Source organism: Dasypus novemcinctus, chromosome 3, assembly GCF_030445035.2.
Source record: "Dasypus novemcinctus isolate mDasNov1 chromosome 3, mDasNov1.1.hap2, whole genome shotgun sequence".
NCBI lineage: Eukaryota > Metazoa > Chordata > Mammalia > Cingulata > Dasypodidae > Dasypus > Dasypus novemcinctus.
In genome coordinates, this window is record NC_080675.1 from 31,011,538 (window position 1) to 31,027,059 (window position 15,522).

The 15,522-nt window shown below is 38.9% G+C and overlaps 1 protein-coding gene across 1 annotated transcript in view; it reads left to right on the forward strand.

Moving 5' to 3' along the window:
- Nucleotides 1-15,522, forward strand: part of SPTLC2 (serine palmitoyltransferase long chain base subunit 2) — a 127,169-nt gene that overhangs the window by 35,599 nt on the left and 76,048 nt on the right. Inside the window, exons 3-4 of the mRNA XM_004453546.4 lie at nucleotides 12,632-12,786; nucleotides 14,736-14,884. Of these exons, the coding sequence (XP_004453603.2) occupies nucleotides 12,632-12,786; nucleotides 14,736-14,884 (304 nt within the window). The remainder of the gene's footprint in view (nucleotides 1-12,631; nucleotides 12,787-14,735; nucleotides 14,885-15,522) is intronic.

The following is a 15,522-nucleotide window of genomic DNA, read 5'->3' on the forward strand; positions in this document are numbered from 1 at the left end:
ATTATTTGGTTATGGCTATTCAGTTCTCCCAGCACCATTTGTTGAAGAGACTGCTTTGTACCATTAACATGGATCTGGAAGGTTTGTCAAAAACCAGTTGACTGTGGAGATAAATGTTTTTTTCTGGACTCTCAATTCTGTTCCACTGATTGATGTGTCTGTCTTTGTGCCGGTACCATGCTGTTTTGACCACTGTAGCTCTGTAATACGTTTCAAGGTCGGGCAGTGAAATTTCTCCCATGTCATTCTTTTTTGGAAGGCTTTTGGCTATTCGGGTGCACTTTTTCTTGCAAATGAATTTCATAATTGCCTTTTTCTATTTCTGTTAAGTAGGCTGTTGGAATTTTGATTGGTATTGCATGGAATGTATAAATCAGTTTGGTATGATTGATATCTTCACTATATTTGGTCTTCCAATCCATTTGCTCAATGTCTTGATGTCATTTATCCCTTTAGACATAATTGTCTTTCAGATCATTAATTTGATTTTAGGTATTTGTGTGCATCTCGTTGATTAGACGTCCCCAGTGCTGCATCTCTTCTGGGACTTTGATATGTTTCTTTTCTGGGCCATGTCTTCCATTTTATTAGTATGGCTCATAATTTTTTGCAGATGTAAGTTTTTGCATCTCCTTAGGATGGTGAGTTTATTCAGATGCTCAATTTCTCTCTATTTTGTAAGGATTTAGTAGTGGAAGGCTATGTGTTACTGCTATTCTTTGATTCTTGCTTCAACCTGGGTCTTTAGGATTGTCACAGTTAGTTCCTCAAATTTATGCCCTGGACCCAGTAATTGTTCAGACCCACTTTCTCAGGCCCTGTGGAGTGAGGCTATAGAGGCTAGAAAAAGCCACTCGTACTTAAATTTCCTCACGTGTACTTCCTTGGTCTGCCAGCAGATGGTATTCTTTGGCAGCCCTCTCAGTTCAGTGTCTGGTTAGAGTCTGTCTACTGCAACAGGGACTGGATCACTGTGATAGAGGATCCTGCCTGGGGCCTAAAAGCCTGGAAATTCAGTCTTTCTCAGAGGAAGTTCTCCATCCTTTGCTGGCAGCCCCCTCCCTTTTCCTGGGTAGGAAATAATTCCACTCCCCTCTGAGTTCTCAATAGTCAGTCCTGGTCAGTAGAGAGGGAGACTATAAGGGTAGGATCTCCTTAGTCTCTTAGCTCTTTAGTAGTGAGCTGGCTCACGAGGCAAACAATGGCACAGCCAGCCCCACCCATACTGGAAGAGCTCCTGGGACACAGCAGATCAATTTGTGGGTCAAAGGCTCAGTCACCATTGGGCGTGTCTCTTTCTGTCTCTCCCTTTCCCGGGGAGGTTAATCCCTGGGACTTCCTTTGTAGCTGCTGGCCAGCCAAAGGTCTGAGAATTCAAAACTGTGTCTAGTGTGGGGGAAGTTGCTGGCTGTAGCAACTGCCACTTTTAACTCGAAGTTTTGCCATTGCGATTACTTTCCTTTGTCCCTCTCACTTTGTAGTGTCCAGCCTTCCCCTGGTGTCCTAAACCCTAGAAGAATTTTTTCCAGGCCGTTTCTGCCTGTCCTCCAGCTATTTTTCTGGGAGAGAAGAGAGTCCCATGTATTTCTTGTCTAACATCCTCCCAAAGTCCCTAGTTCTGAATATAGGTCCTGAATTTCTTTGGTTAAATTGACTCCAAGGTATTTTAGTCTTTTTTTGTTGCCATTGTGAATGGAATTTTTTTTCCAATTTCCTTCTCAGATGGATCAGTTCTAGTATACAAAAATATTACTGATTTTTTAAAAAATTTGAAGTATATCACTCACTCATACATAAACATACTTAAACAATAAGTGTATAGTAAAAGTTGTGAACTTATAAAACGAACATATATAACATCATATAGTTCTCTCATGCCTCACCTCACCCTACCACCAATATCTTGCATTGTTTCTAAACATTTTTAATGATTAAAGAACATCCTCAAAATAGTACTACTAATCGAAGTATCTTACTTTGGTGTATTTTCCCCCCAACCCAGCCTATTACTACTACTGCTACTACTACTACTACTACTTCCACTTTATCATTTATACATGAAGATACATAAACAATAAGTGTATAGTAAAAGTTGTGAATTTAAAAGCAAACATGCATGACATCATACGGGGTGTCATACATCAACCCACCATCAACACCTTGCATTGTTGTGAGACATTTGTTATAAATTGTGAAAGAATATTGTCAAAATCTTTCTACTAGCTATAATTCTTGTCTTACATTTGATGTATTTTTCCCCCACCCATCCTTTTATTATTTTTTAAAATATATTTTTATGACAGAGTTGTAAACTTACAAAACAATCATGCACATGTGCAAAATTACCAAACAACACCCCTCCATCGACACACCACACCATGGTAGAACATTTGTTACAGATTATGAGATAATATCATCAGACTATTACCAGGTCCATAGCGTACATTTGGCACACTTTTTCCATACTTCCTCGTTATCAACAGAGTACATCTTGGCATAGACGCATGAATATTACATTATTACGGTTAACCACAATCTGTAGGTCACTCCAGTTGTGTTTTTCCCATGCTTCTCTACATTCACACCACCCTGCAATAGTGATGTACATCTGCTCTAGCTTACAGAGGACACTCTTCCATCTATACCATCAACCACCTCTGGGTATACTGTGTTATTCAGTCCCTAAATTATTTTCTAGCTTTTTTTCAGTTGGTATTGACATACCTAGACTACCCTTTTCAACCACATTCCCATTTATAAACCAGCTGTTACTCACTATAATGTGTTACCATCAACTCTATACATTTCCACACTTCTACAATAAAGTTAGTTAAAACTTCTACATACATTAAGTATCAGTAGTCCTTCTCTTATCTCCTTTAAGAATCACCACCTACCACCAGGTCTTAAAGGTATTTTCCTATATTTTCTTCTAATAGCTTTATGGTTCTTGCTTTTATATTTAGGTTTTTTAATCAATCTTTAGTTAATTTTTGTATAAGGTGTAAGATAGGGGTACTTTTTCCTTCTTTGGCTATGGATATTCAGTTCTCTCAGTACCATTTATGGAATGGACTGTTCCGCCCAAGCTGGCTGAGTTAGACAGGCTTGTCAAAAATCACTTGACTGTGATGTGAGAGTCTATTTCTGAGCCATCAATTTGGTTCCATTGATCTGTATGTCTTTATTTATGCCAGTACCATGGCTGTTTTTTACCACTGTAGCTAGGTAATACGATTTAAATTCCAGAAGTGAGAGTCCTCTGACTTTGTTTTTCCTTTTTACGATGTTTCTGGCTATTCAGGACACCTGACCCTTCCAAATAAATTTGAAAATCTTGTTTTCCATTTATTTTTAAAATGCTGGTGGAATTTTTATCGGGATTGCATTGAATCTGTATATCAATTTGAGTAGAATTGACAGCTTAATGATATTTAGTCTTCTAATCTGTGAGCATGGAATGTTCTTCCAATTATTTAGTTCTTTTTAAATTTCTTTTAACAGTGAGTTGTAGTTTTCTGACTACAAGTGCTTACATAGTTCTTTAAGTTTATTCCAAAATATTTGAGTTTTATCTGTCATATTTTATTTTCATCACTCTTTGTACACTTTTAGTTACTTTTACTGATATAATCTTAATTTCTAGATTGTTTTCCAAGCCCCTCTCTCCTCTCCTGTCTTTTCAGAATGTAGTGTACCCTTTAGTATTTCTGGTAAAGCTGGTCTCTTGGTTGCAAACTTTCTTCATTTCTGTTTATCTGTGAATATTCTAAACTTGCCCTCATTTTTGAAAGATAATCTTGCTGGATATAAGATTCTTGGCTGGAAGTTTTTCTTTTGCAGTATCTTAAATATATCACACCACTGTCTTCTTGCATTCATGGTTTCTGATGAGAAATTGGCACTTAATCTTATTGGGTATTCCTTATATGTTATGCATTACTTTTTTCTCTTGCTGCTCTCAGAAGTCTCTCTTTGTCTTTGGCATTTCACATTCTGATTTATTATGTGTCTTGGAGTTGGTCTGTTTGGATTTATTTGAATGAGAGTCCATTGTGCTTCTTGGACATAGGTATCTATGCCCCTTAATAGGGTTGGGAAGTTTTCTACCATTATTTCTTAAGATATTCCTTTTCACTTCTCTTTTCCTTCTGGGACACCCAGAATGTTTGCACGTCTCTTGCTTTCGTTTAGTTCCCTGAGAATTTGTTCACTTTTTTCCATTCTTTTTTTCATCTGTTCTTTTATATGTTCACTTTCAGAGGCCATTTCTTCAAGCTCACCAATCCTTTCTTCTGCCTCCTCAAATCTGCTATGATTCCACTGTATTTTTTATTTCATTTGTTGCAACTTTCATTCCCATAAGATCTATTTTTCTAAGTATTCTTTCAAATTCTTTGTGCTTATCCAGTGTCTTTTTAATATTCTTAGTCTCATTAGCCATCTCATTGAATTTATTAAGGAGATTTGTTTGAACATCTATGATTAGTTGTCTCAACTCCCTTATGTTATCTGCAGGCTTATCTTGATCTCTTAACTGGGCCATATCTTTCTGTTTCTTGGTGTGGGTTTTAAATTTTTGTTTGTGTCTTTGCATCTGGCTTACTAGATGTATTTATTCTGGGTGCAGTTTCTCTCTGTAGGGCTTCCTGCCTTTTTTCCCTTGCTGGTTGTATCGTAGGAGCTTAGGATGTAATTGGTGCTATAAGCTGTGGAGGCTCAAGCTGCCCTCCTTGCCCCAGGGACTGATGAAGCTTCCCCCAACTTCTTCCTTTGCCAGGGGTAGGGACAGAGCCACAGCTGTGTGTAATAATCCAAGTTGTGCAGGCCTAGACTGTAGTTGCCCAGAGAGACTGAAGTGTCACACCCCTTTCTCCTCTCTCTGGGGTGGGGATGGAGCTGTAGTGTGGGCAGCAGTTTGTGCTGTATGGGTCCAAAATGACTGCACTGGTAGACTTCCGACTCTTTAGCATGTGTCAGCCAGATATTCCTGCAGTTACCTAGAGGGGCTGGTGGAGGTCCCACCACCTTCCTCCCTGACAGAGGTGGGACTGAAGCCTATACTTTGGCTGTAGGCTGATCTGGGTAAAAGAAACGGTCTCTGCCATCACTGTGATTTTCAGTCAGCCCGGCTTCCCCTCATGCTGGGGGCAGAGTAAAAATAGTGGCTGCTGGCCTCTTTCTTACTTGGACAGATTCAAACTTCAGCTGTTCTTAGGATTATACCTTAGCCTGCTGAATTTACTAATCATTAGCTGAAGTTGGTGTCCACCTATCTCTTTCTCCCCCATTTTTGGGAAGTGGTGCTTCCAATTCTAGCCACAGAACAGCTCCCAAGGCGGCCTGTCCCTCCAGTGAAGGATGGGCACCGGCCTCAGGGGCATGGAGCACTCTACTTACAAATCTCTGCAGATGGGCAGTCTCCTTCCATTCTTTCAAGGATGTGCTTCTGGTCTCCTGGAATCCCCAAACAGGTGCTTTAGATAGCTTTGTGTGATTACTAACTGTCCTGTAGCATGAGCTAACTCTAGGAGCTCCTTACTCTGCCACCATCTTTCTGGTTGAACATTACTGATTTTTGCATGTTGATCCTATAACCCGCGACTTTGCTGAACTCACATATTAACTCAAACAGCTTTGTAGTAGAGTGTTCAGAATTTTCTAAATATAGGATCCTGTTATCTGTGAATAGTGATAGTCTTACTTCATTACCTCTTTGGATGCTTTTTTTTTTTTCTTGTTTAGTTGCTCTAGCTAGAAATGGCATAATGTTGAATAACAGTGGTGACAGTGGGCATCATCTAAGAGTGTTTCCAGTCTTACTTAGCTTTTCCCCATTGAGTATGATGTTGGCTGTGAGTTTTTCATATATGCCCTTTATCATATTCAGGAATTTTCCTTCTATTTTCCTGTCTCTCAAAGTGTTTTTTAACAAGAAGGGATGCTGGATTTTGTTGGGTGCCTTTTCTGCATTGATCAACACAATCATGTTTTTTTTTCCCTTCAATTTGTTAGTGTGGTATATTATGTTAATTATTTTCTTGTACTGAACCAGCCTTGCATACTAGGAAGAAATCCCACTCATAGGGTAAGGGAAGGGTGTTGGTGACTGCAACTTCAGATTCTACTCATGGTCTTAATGTCGAGATTTTTTTACTCCTATGCCCCTCTCTCTTCTATGTGGTATCTAGCCTTCCCCTGGGGTCCTAAACCCTAGAACATTTTTTCCCCAGGCTGTTTGTGCCTGCTATCTAGCTATTTTTTGGGAGAGAAGAGAGTCCCCCTGTTTTACTAATCTACTGAATGTAGCTTGCTTTTCATCCTTTTAACAGGATCTTTCATAGAGCGAATATTTTATATTTTGATTAGATCCCATTTATCAATTTTTTTCTTATGTATTGTACTTTTGGTGTCATGTCTAAGAACTCTGCCTAATCCTAGATCCTGAGTATTTTTTCCTGTTTTTTTTTTTTCCCCATGAAAGTTTTACATTTAAAATTTAAGTCTGTGATCCATTTTTAGTGAATTTTTGAAAAAGATATGGGGTTAGGTAACTGTTCACTTTTTTGCCTATCAATGTCTTAATGGCCTTGACAAGAATTTTTTTAATTGGTCATACCATTTAAAACAAGCCTGTGAATGTCTAAATGCCATTTGTTATAATTTTGTCAATGTGTATTGTTCTACCCTGTTTCCCTTTAGCCAAGTTTTTGATAGTATAAGTAAAGGAATTTCATAATTCTGATATAAATTTGTTCTTCAAAGACTTTATACTGAGTGCTAAGTTTGGTTTGCTTTTCCCAAGTTTTCCCCTGTACCAAGTCACAGTAGGTCAAGGGTGGAGCTTTAAATCATTTTGATCTTCAGAAGGCATTGAAACATTTCTGAGCTTGTCTTCCAAGCTTTTCATCCCCACTTCAAAGCAGTGATTGTTTGCCTCAATTACTCATGTTTTAAAGAAATTTTCTCCTTTGATATTTTGAGATTTGCATTCTAGACTCTAAAATAAATAAAAGTTATTAAATTATAACTGGCCTCAAGAATTCTTATTGGAATTAGTGGTAGGACCCAATTTGGAATAGTGGTAGAGTCTCAGTTTCAACTATATCACTGAAGTCTTGTGTGACTTTAACAAATAATTTAAATTTTCTTCTTTCAATCTGTAAAACAAAGGTAATTTATTAAATATGTCTCAAAAATAATTATGAGTATGCTTTTGAAACAGGTTTCAGTGGAGTTAACTGAGATCACTTCAGGCCTTCAGGAAGTAGGCATTTATAAAGTTGTGGAGGGCCTGGAGCAGTGAAGTTAGAGGTCCCTTTCCCCAACTAAGCAACCACCTGAAAATAGGAAGTTGTTTCTGCCATGACGATCACAGATGTTGAGATCACATCTGCTGTACAGCCATGAAACTGATGTGTAGTCAGTGGAACATGGAGCCTAGTTTATGCTGCCAGTGCTAAGGTCTGTTGGAGCTTGCTTCCTACACTGGTGCAAAAAAGTGGCCTCTGCTTCTCTTCTGCCTTCTAAGTCTTACTTGTGCTTCTCACTAGTAAAATCTTTGTCACATCCAAACCCTGTTACAAGAGTGTCTAGGAAATGTAGTTTTTTAGCTTTCCAGCGCTTGTGGATTTTGTGTGTATGTATTTGTCTGGTGGTGTTGATGAGTGTGCTGGCTGCAGGCAGAACATAGGAATAGAGTGGGAAGGCCAATATCTTAAAGTGCTTCGAAAGTTATAAAGAGTTATTTCAGGCTGATTAGCAGCATCACAGAATGGGAGGCAGTATTGCATTGGGGTAAGGAACATAGGCTTTGGAATTAGAAGACCTGGATCAGTTCCTAGGTCTGCCTTTGACTAGCTGCCTAACTGAAAAAATCATTCAGCCGTTCTTTAAATGGGGTAATGATCTCGTCTGTAAGAGCATTCAGTGATATGTAAGGAATAATATATGTAAAGTACTTGGCAAGTGCCTGGTATATCTAAGTACTCAATATTTGAGAACTCTTGCTGCTTTTGGGATTATTCATCATCTTTATCATCACCATATAATACTATTTAGACATCTGTATTGGGCCAGAATTGCTTCATAACAAATAGTTTGAAGTCGACCTCTAAAAATGGTAGCACCCAGACTTCTCCTGTGCAATCTTAAGGCCTTGCACAGACTAGAATAGGTGGTACCTATTTTTCCCCCCCAACAATATAGGATTTTTGTAGGGGTCTCACCTCAAATAGGCTTAAATAATATAAGGTGTTGATTGGCTAATTATTGAGATAACCACAGACTATACTTTTTGTAAGCTCTTCAATCCTAATTTAACAAGTTCATGAATTGGTCTTTATGAAGCTAAAAATCATTTACCTTGTATATTAGTCAGCCAAAGGGGTGCTGATGCAAAGTACCAGAAATACGTTGGGTTTTACAAAGGGTCTTTATTTGGGTTAGAAGCTTATGGTCACAAGGCCATAAAGAGTAAATTACTTCCCTCACCAAAGTCTGTTGCCATGTGTTAGAGCAAGATAGCTGCCCGTCTCTGCAAGGGTTCAGGCTTCTGCTTCAGGCTCAGTGGTCCCAGCTTCTTCTGGTCTCAGCGGTAGCCTGGCATAAGACTCGTCTCTCTCTCCAGGGCTCGTTTCTTCCTGGGTTCAGCTGCTCTGTTTTCTGCATAAGGTCAGCTATAGAATATTAGGCTCTCTCTCTTCCCAGGGCCTCTGCTGTATCTATGGAGCCATCTCTATTCCTCTATGTTGTTCTTCTGTGTATTTACTTCCTGGGGCTCCAGCATCAAAACTAAACACTCTTCTCTGCTGTGACATTTTCCCTGAGAGTCCCTCCCCACCCCACCAATGGGGCAGGGGCTCAACTTCCTGCTGATATGGTCAAGTCAAAGCCTTGGTCATCATTTAATCAGAGTGAAACCTCTGAATCTAATACAATCTAATATGTGCAGAGGAACAAACCAATTTACACATGTAATCCAATATCTATTTTTGGAATTCATAAATAATATCAAACTGCTACACCTAGTACGCATTCTAAGCCCAACAGTAGCATGGTTGTCTCAACCAGGTTGTTTTTGTTTTTTTTTTAAGATTTATTTTTCATTTATTTCTCTCCCGTCCCCCCCAGATGTCTGCTCTCTGTGTCCATTCACTGTGTATTCTTCTGTGACCGCTTCTATCCTTATCAGTGACACCAGGAATCTGTTTCTTTTTGTTTCATCATCTTGTTGTGTCAGCTCTCCTTGTGTCAGCTCTCCTTGTGTGCGGCGCCATTCCTGGGCAGGCTGCACTTTCTTTCGTGCTGGGCGGCTCTCCTTACGGGGTGCCCCTGCATGGCACGGAACTCTTTGCACACATCAGCATTGCACACGGGCCAGCTCCATACGGGTCAAGGAGGCCCAGGGTTTGAACCGCAAACCTCCCATGTGGTAGGTAGAAGCCCTATCCACTGGGCCAAGTCCACTTCCCTCAACCAGGTTTTGTTGTTCTCTACTTATCATGATATGGCCTAGTGTTAAGGGTTTGTGTAGATCTTCAGGAAATAGCTCATGAAGAGTGTACCATGCAGGGAGTGGATGAGGCTCAAGTGGTTGAGCTCCCTTCTCCCACATGGGAGGTCCTAGTTCGGTTCCCTGTGCCTCCTATGGAAAAAAAGAAAAAAAAGAAAAAAAAACTCAGGGGAGCTAATATGGTTCAGTGGTTGAGTACCAGCTTCCCACATACAAGGTCCCAGGTTCAATTCCTGGCCCCCAGTACCTAAAAAAAAAGAAGAGTGTATCATGCATCCTTCAAATCTGTTTGAATTCAATTTTATTATTGCCACTCCCCTACCAGTTAGGCATTCTCTTCTACTGGCAAGCATCTTTTTACAGTACTTATTATATTATATTGTAATCCTAACAGACTCTAGGGAAAGAGGTGGTTGTGTTTTACTCATTTTTATTGGCATTGCCTAGCTTAAAATCTTTGTTCAATGATTGAGCAAATGAATATTAAGTATTAGGTGAGGCCTGACTGAAGTCGATTCCCAACGACTAAACGAAGGAAGAGGTAGAAGAGAAGGGACATGGGGATCAGGAGTGAATGGGGAATGCTGAGGGTAGGTATGGTGGAGATGTCATTGTTTGCAGAGAACTATGTATTTTTGGAAACATATTCCAATATTACTGTTGCCTAGAACTAGAACCCCAAATAGTGATCCATCCTGTCCTCTTCCTTACTTCATCATTAAGCAGCAGTGAGTTTGGTTAGCTGTCTTTCAGATCTCTCTACCTTCCCACTGTAGTGAAAGCTGCTGCCCTGGAATTTAGCTTGGGGGTAAAGGGAAAGTAAGATGGCCCTGAGTTCATTTCTTCTCACTGTGTCACCTTCTTTTCTCTGTGCAATTTTTTTCCCATGTCAGGGACTTAATTGCTTCCTCATTGTAATAAGGAGAGATGGAGGCCTCTGACCATGGCAGGAACAGTTCTCTGCTTAGAAGGTTGGAACCTCATCCCTTCTAACCAGAGACCACCATGTAACTGGTTGCCTTGAGTTACTCCAAGATTGAGGGGTAAGGTTATACCTTGTTCTTGAGGTTTGACAACCCTTCTGATAGATTATTGTTGTTTATGATAAAAGTGCCTGTGAGGGAATATTTCTCTAAAGTATCTTAGTTTCCTAGGGCTGCCATGACAAAATACCACAAACTAGTGGTTTAAAATATCAGAAATTTATTGTCTCAAGAGTTCTAGAGGCCAGAAGGTGTTGGCAGACCATACTTCCTCTGAAGTCTGTAAGGTTAAATTTCCAGTTGTGAGATATATATTCATTATTTGTGGATATTTTCTATCCTTGAGGAATGTAAGTGGTAGCCAGTTACTATCAAGATGGTATCAGGTGCTGCAAATTCTTATAGTACTTGCTGATCCTGCTCAGCTTTACTTAAGGAGATTTTATCTACTCTGAGCTTTATTTAGTGGTAAGTGTAGACTTCAATGTCATAGAAGGTTTTTTATTTTAAAGTTTTATGTAGAGTCTTCTTTAGCAAAAAAATAATTTCACATTTTTTAAAAAGGTTTAAACTTTGAATGTTTTTGGTTAGTTTATTTACCAGATTAATTTAGGTTAGTACCATGTATAGATCCGAGGGCTAAAAGTTCAGTGGTTTGTTAATTATAGTAAAATTGTATGTCTTTCTTTTTTTGTTTTTCCTCACTTCAGGAGTTGAAGTAAATCTGAAAATAGTTTGGTTTTTTAATATATGTATTTTTAAAAGATACTTAGATTACATAAATGTAACAGAAGATAAAGGGGATTCCCATATGCCCCACTCCCTACACCTCCCACATTTTCCCACATTAACAACATCCTTCATTAGTGTGGTACATTCGTTACAATTGATAAACACATTTTGGAGTGTTGCGTTCCATTCTGGGGTGCTCTGCCACATTCTCTAATGGAACAGCAAGAATTCCAAATAAAGGGGCAACGACTAGTGAAGGAGGATGGTCCATTGACAGGCCCTTGATATTGATGACTGTACTTATGAACCTTTACTTTTAAAATTGAAACTTAGCCTAGTATTATTGGGTGCCTGAGAGTAACCTCCTGAGAGCCTCCTTGTTGCTTAAATCTGGTGTTTCTTATCAAATTTCTGTGAATTTGTTTCATTTTGATACTTGAAAATATGAAAAGGATGGAGATCTTAATTTTGGAATTATTTTTCTTATTTGAAACTGGAATTACAGCGACTTTATGGCAGTTTCCCCTAACATATTATGGGGGTGGCTATATTTTTGAGGTTATTTTTAGGAAGGGATTTAATGATAGATTATTAGGTTATTAGGAAAGGATTTAATGACAGAATTATAAGACTGAGCTTTTTTTTTAATTAAAAGTTCCTTGAGATCGAGAATCATGTTTTGTTTTTTTTTAAGATTTATTTTTTAAATTTATTTCTCTCCCCTCCCCACCCTCAGTTGTCTGCTCTCTGTGTCCATTTGCTGTGTGTTCTTCTGTGTTCACTTGTATTCTTGTCAGCAGCACCTGGAATCTGTGTCTCTTTTTGTTGTGTCATCTTGCTGCGTCAGCTCTCTGTGTGTGTGGCGCCATTCCTGGGCAGGCTGCACTTTTTCGCTCTGGGCAGCTCTCCTTATGGGGTGCACTCCTTGCACATGGGGCTCCCCTACATGGGGGACACGCATGTGGTACGGAACTCCTTGTGCGCATCAGCACTGTGTGTGGGCCAGCTCATCACATGGGTCAGGAGGCCCGGGGTTTGAACCTTGGCCCACCCATGTAGTAGATGGACGCCCTATCCACTGGGCCAAGTCTGCTTCCCTGAGTTTTCTTTTTGAGGCTTTCTTTTTGAAGGTAAAGTCTTTGGCTTCAGTTTCATATAGTCAGATAGTTATTTGAAACATTTTAATGTAGGTCAACCATCAAAGCTAAGTGACCTTTTAAGAGTTGTTTTAAAATGAACAGAGAGAATTTATGCCTTTCCAATGTTTTCTGTATCAGTTAATTAAATATAGTCAACCTCTTATTTTCAGGTGCTCTTGCAATAATATGAAAAGGGAAGCTGTAAAAAAAATGTTTTTAAGTAACTCTGTTAAATTCATAGTTATTTCACCATTTGTTGGCAGGACTTTGTGTCATTGTATCAGGACTTCGAAAACTTCTATACAAGGAATCTCTACATGAGGATCAGAGACAACTGGAATCGCCCAATTTGTAGTGTGCCTGGGGCCAAGGTGGACATCATGGAGAGACAGTCTCATGATTATAACTGGTCATTCAAGTGAGTCTTGGTGGGGAAATTTATTTTTGACAAGAACCAAAAAAAAAAAAAAAAGTTTTGGTGGTTTCTTTTTTTTAGGTTCACTAAATTTATTTTGAAAATCATAAAATGTTTCCAACAAAAGAGCATTACATTCTGTACACTGCTCTGAATAGATGCTAGGGACATGTGAACTATAATTATTCTTCCTCTCTGCCCCACCCCCCATATATCCCAAATGTTACGGTGACTACAAAGCAAGATGTTCACAATAATTACATGGGGGGATCTTTACCACCAACAATGAACAAAAATAAAATTCACTCTGCCGCTGTTTCAAAATTTCAGTGTTAGTTTTTTGCATGCCCTTCCCCCCACTCCCCACCCAGTTTGAAAGGAACTAAAACATTACATGTAAACAGCAGAGATTTCACTATACTTCAAATGTAGACACCCATGAAGCAGAGGAATGTTGGCTTTTTAAACAGAAGCAGATAAAAAAATAAAAAAGATGCAGGACTCCTTCAGTTCTCCCCTAATCTTAGAAAAACTTTCCAGAATACTGCTTCACACTGTAAAAAAGAAAAAATATCTTGCGTTAGACTTCTTCAGCATCTGCATACTGCTTCACACTGTTCTGTAACAAATACTGTGCATTCTGAGAAAATATTGCAAATTAAGTATTCTCTCAAATGGGTAGCGGCTACACATGATTAGCTTCTTTACATGTTGTTCATTATGAAGGTTTCTAAAATACATTTTTTATTACATTTGATACTATGTTGGATTATAGACTAAAACAAAACTTGTTAAAAAAAAAAAACACAACTTTTCTATATGCAACTTACCAAAATCAAGTGTCTGAATTTTTTTTCTGGATATTTTGAATTCTCTAAATAAGTCAAAGATACATGGAGTATTTTCACATAAATAGATTGGATGGTTTAGAAACCTTTTTATATTTTTAAAAATTTATGTTTAGACTGCACAAGTATTGCATGATTGCACTGTTATTAAAACAAGAGAGAAAAATAATACAGATAGAGTGAAAGTCCACTGTGACAACCAACTCCTGTCCCTTTGCAAATCTACTCCCCCACAAATCCTCCTTCATTCCCCACAGGGGACCATTGTTATCAGTTTGTTGTATATTATTCTTCCATGTGTTTTCTGAGGAATGTTTGTAATGATTCTGATGGGGTCTAATATAGGTAGATTTTTTTATCCCACAAATGAAATCATACTATAGAAATTATTTTAAAACTTTTTTTTTCACTTGCCAATATATTGGTGACATCCTTCTCGTGTATATTCAGAGCAAGTACTTTATTTGCAGTGGCTGCATAGTATTCTATAATAGAAAGTGCCATGGTCTAGCAGATCAGGCCAGGTTGTGCTGTGTTAACAACCCCAAAATTTCAGGGAGTGAAAACAACAGCAGCAGAGTGGGTGTTACTCAGTGGTTGAGTGCCTTCTTCGCTTATATGAGGTCCCAGCTTCAGTCTCCAGTACTGCCTTGGAAAAAAAAGAACAAGTTTATTTTTTGTTCACACTTCATGTCCCTCTTAGGTTGGTGGAACCTCTGTTCCAAATTGTTCTTATTTGGGGGTCAAGGCTGACTGTTCCCTGTGCCCAGGGGAAGGGATGTGGCAAATGTTCATTGGCTCTTAAGGGATCTTTATACATATAGCCTTTCACACTAGTATGGGAATTGCTGTGTCAGAGAATGTCTACATGTTTTAATGGATGAGTACTGCCAAACTACCCTCCAAAAAAATTTATATTTAATTCTTAATTTACACTGTAAATAATACTCCCTAATCCATAGTGAGTTTAAGTTTATCATATAGATCTGTGTTTTCTCTATTTCACTTATGGTGCTGTTGGCATATTACCAGTACATTTACTATCACATTTAAGTATTTGATTTGCTCATAAATTTCTTTAACTTTTATGCTGTTAAAACACAGGTACACAGGGAATATAATTAAAGGTGTTATAAACATGGGTTCCTACAACTATCTTGGATTTGCACGGAATACTGGATCATGTCAAGAAGCAGCTGCCAAAGTCCTAGAGGAGTATGGAGTTGGAGTGTGTAGCACTCGGCAGGAAATTGGTAAGTGTAGGCTCTGTTGACCAGCTACTGTGTTTGACTTTTTTTTACTCCGGGGGACTAATACTGATATAGAACTAGAGTGTTAAGCATCCAAATACATACTTTGCCATACAGATTAGATTGGATTAAGAATGTTTTCTTTTTCTGAAATAATGGGTGATTTCAAAATTTCAGCAAAATTTAAGATTAATTTATCATTTCTAATACGTTATATATTCAGAATGCCTCTAGAAATGTGTTCCATAAGTATTGGTTTCTTTTATAACTTGAATGTTTTGACCTTATTGTGTTTTGTAAGTAGTAGTGATTAAGAGTACCTCTTAATGGAAAGCGGTTGTGGCTCAACTGATAGAGCATCCGCCTACCATATGGAGGGTCCAGGGTTCGATACCCAGGGCCTCCTGACCTGTGTGGTAAGCTGGCCCATGTGCAGTGCTGCCACGCAAGGAGTGCCATGCCATGCAGGGGTGTCGCCCACATAGGGATGCCCCATGCGCAAGAAGTACGCCCTACAAGAAGAGCCGTCCCGCAGTAAAAAAAGCGCAGCCAGCCCAGGAGTGGTGCCGCACACCCAGAGAGCTGACACAGCAAGATGATGCAACAAAGAGACAGGGATTCCCAATGCTGCTAACAAGAAT